This window comes from Austrofundulus limnaeus, unplaced genomic scaffold (assembly GCF_001266775.1).
Source record: "Austrofundulus limnaeus strain Quisiro unplaced genomic scaffold, Austrofundulus_limnaeus-1.0 Scaffold2068, whole genome shotgun sequence".
NCBI classification, from domain to species: Eukaryota; Metazoa; Chordata; class Actinopteri; order Cyprinodontiformes; family Rivulidae; genus Austrofundulus; species Austrofundulus limnaeus.
In genome coordinates, this window is record NW_013954470.1 from 35,057 (window position 1) to 37,078 (window position 2,022).

The window sequence follows — 2,022 nt, forward strand, 5'->3', positions numbered from 1 at the left end:
CCCCACTGTATGTCATGACAGAGAAATATGTCATCACATAAGGAAATACATCATCAAGTAGGAAAGTATGTCATCATGTAGCGAAATATGTCATCACATAAGGAAATACATCATCAAGTAGGAAAATATGTCATCACATAGGGAAATATGTCATCATGTAAGGAAATATGTCATCACGTAGGGAAATACGTCATCACGTTACGTGGGCAGAACCATGTGTTTGTCAAACACAAACCCTCTCCCCCATCCCCCCTGAGCTGTTGCACTCCAGCGCTCTGCCTGTTTTCCAGGAAAAAGCAAAGCAGGAGTGATTTAAGGAAGAAAAATAAAGATTATATGTGGAATAAAAAATAAAACTACAAACGGCTCTTTACTGCCCACAACTTGGCTCCTTTCATTTGTTGTAAGGAGTCGTTCAAAAGATCCCGATCGTTTGTGAACATCTTCAGACCTTAGTCTGTCACAACTCACCCTGCGCGCCTCCTGCTGGAACCTGGCAGCCTTCTTGGTGTCGGCCACAGCCCTCTCTACGAAACCTACGGACTGGTCCATGTTGCTCTCAATTCTGTCAATCATGCCTCCCTGGTAACATGGAGAAGAGAAGAGAACACAGGAAGTGGCACAGGTTTTTGAAACTGAGCAGGCAGAACGGTAAATGAAATGAACAATAATCARTTTACTGTTCAATAAGTTCAAGTATACAAATTATATTGGCTGCAGGTGCTGTTTGTTGTTATCACAGGTTAGAAATGATAYATCATTCTCCATTACACAACAAAGTGTAACAGAATCAAACAGCATGAATGTGACCCTTTGTACACAAATCACATCRAAATATTTGATGTAGTTTATGATTAAATATTTCCGATTGCGTAAAAGAACTAAATTTAATACTGTGGTCCAGCAGCATAAAGAATAAATGAGTTAAAAATGGTCCTGTAATTTTTAGTTTTTTTACTACAGTATCATGACGTCTATACCTGGTTTTCTACCAGCATGGCAATATCAACAAACATGTCATGAAGCTCCTTAATGCTGCTTTCCAGCCTCATGATGTCTTTATGACGAGCCTCAATCTCATCCAGTGCCTGCTGGTTGATCTTAGACTCCATAATCTGTCAAAAAGAGACACAGAACCGAAGACAATAAATTCACTAATACTGTTCATTCATATCAGTGATGAGTGGATGAGGCATCTTGACGCGTTGCAACACATACAACTGGATATCAGTCTGTTGGTAAGAACAGAGTGATGCACAGTGTCGAAGGCTGAAGTTAAGTCCAATAAAACCAGTACAGTGTCGTTTCTAGAGTAACCATCAAGTCCCTTGAAACCTTTAATAAAKCTGTTTCTGTAGAGTGCAATTTGTRAAATCCAGACTGAAAARTGTCCATAATGTCATTTTCCTCTGAAAAGCAGTTCAAATGCTCAGCTACAAYCTTCTCAAGGATTTTTGATATAAATGGTAGTTTGGAAAGAGGTCTGAAATTCTCAGGCAAAGAGTCCAAATGAGTGTTTTTTTAAGAAGAGCACAAACAGCAGTTTGAAGCAGTGGTGTACAGAACCAGAGCAAAGAGAAGAATTAATCAAGTTTTACAACACTTGGACCAAAAAAGTTAAAATATCTTTAAAAAGAGATGAGGGCAGAACATCAAGGGGGCTAGAGCACAGTTTTATTCAACCCAGTAGTTCTGTGATGTCCTGAATTAACACTGGGTGAATGAGGACCATGTATCAGAGGTCACAGGAGAAGGGTCCAGACAGGGAGAGATACAGGCCCTGATGGTGGCAACTGTGATATAATATAAAAAAAACAATTGCAATCTGCGTTTGTAAAATAACTTACTGAAGATAGAGTTGGTGAAACAATATTCTTGATCGTTGAGATTTGCAAAAAGTCAGATAAAATGAGACAAGAGCATTTAAAGTGTGGTTGCTTTGAAATGTTCAATCACCGGCCACTTTATTAGGTACACCTGTCCAACTGCTCGTTAACACTTAATTTCTAATCAGCCAATCAC

General features: G+C 39.1%; 1 protein-coding gene across 1 annotated transcript in view; it reads right to left on the reverse strand.

Moving 5' to 3' along the window:
- Positions 1-2,022, reverse strand: part of LOC106536987 (syntaxin-3) — a gene marked incomplete in the record, with an annotated part of 47,637 nt that overhangs the window by 20,987 nt on the left and 24,628 nt on the right. Inside the window, 2 exon segments of the mRNA XM_014034353.1 lie at positions 472-582; positions 981-1,115. Coding sequence (XP_013889807.1) covers positions 472-582; positions 981-1,115 — 246 coding nt within the window.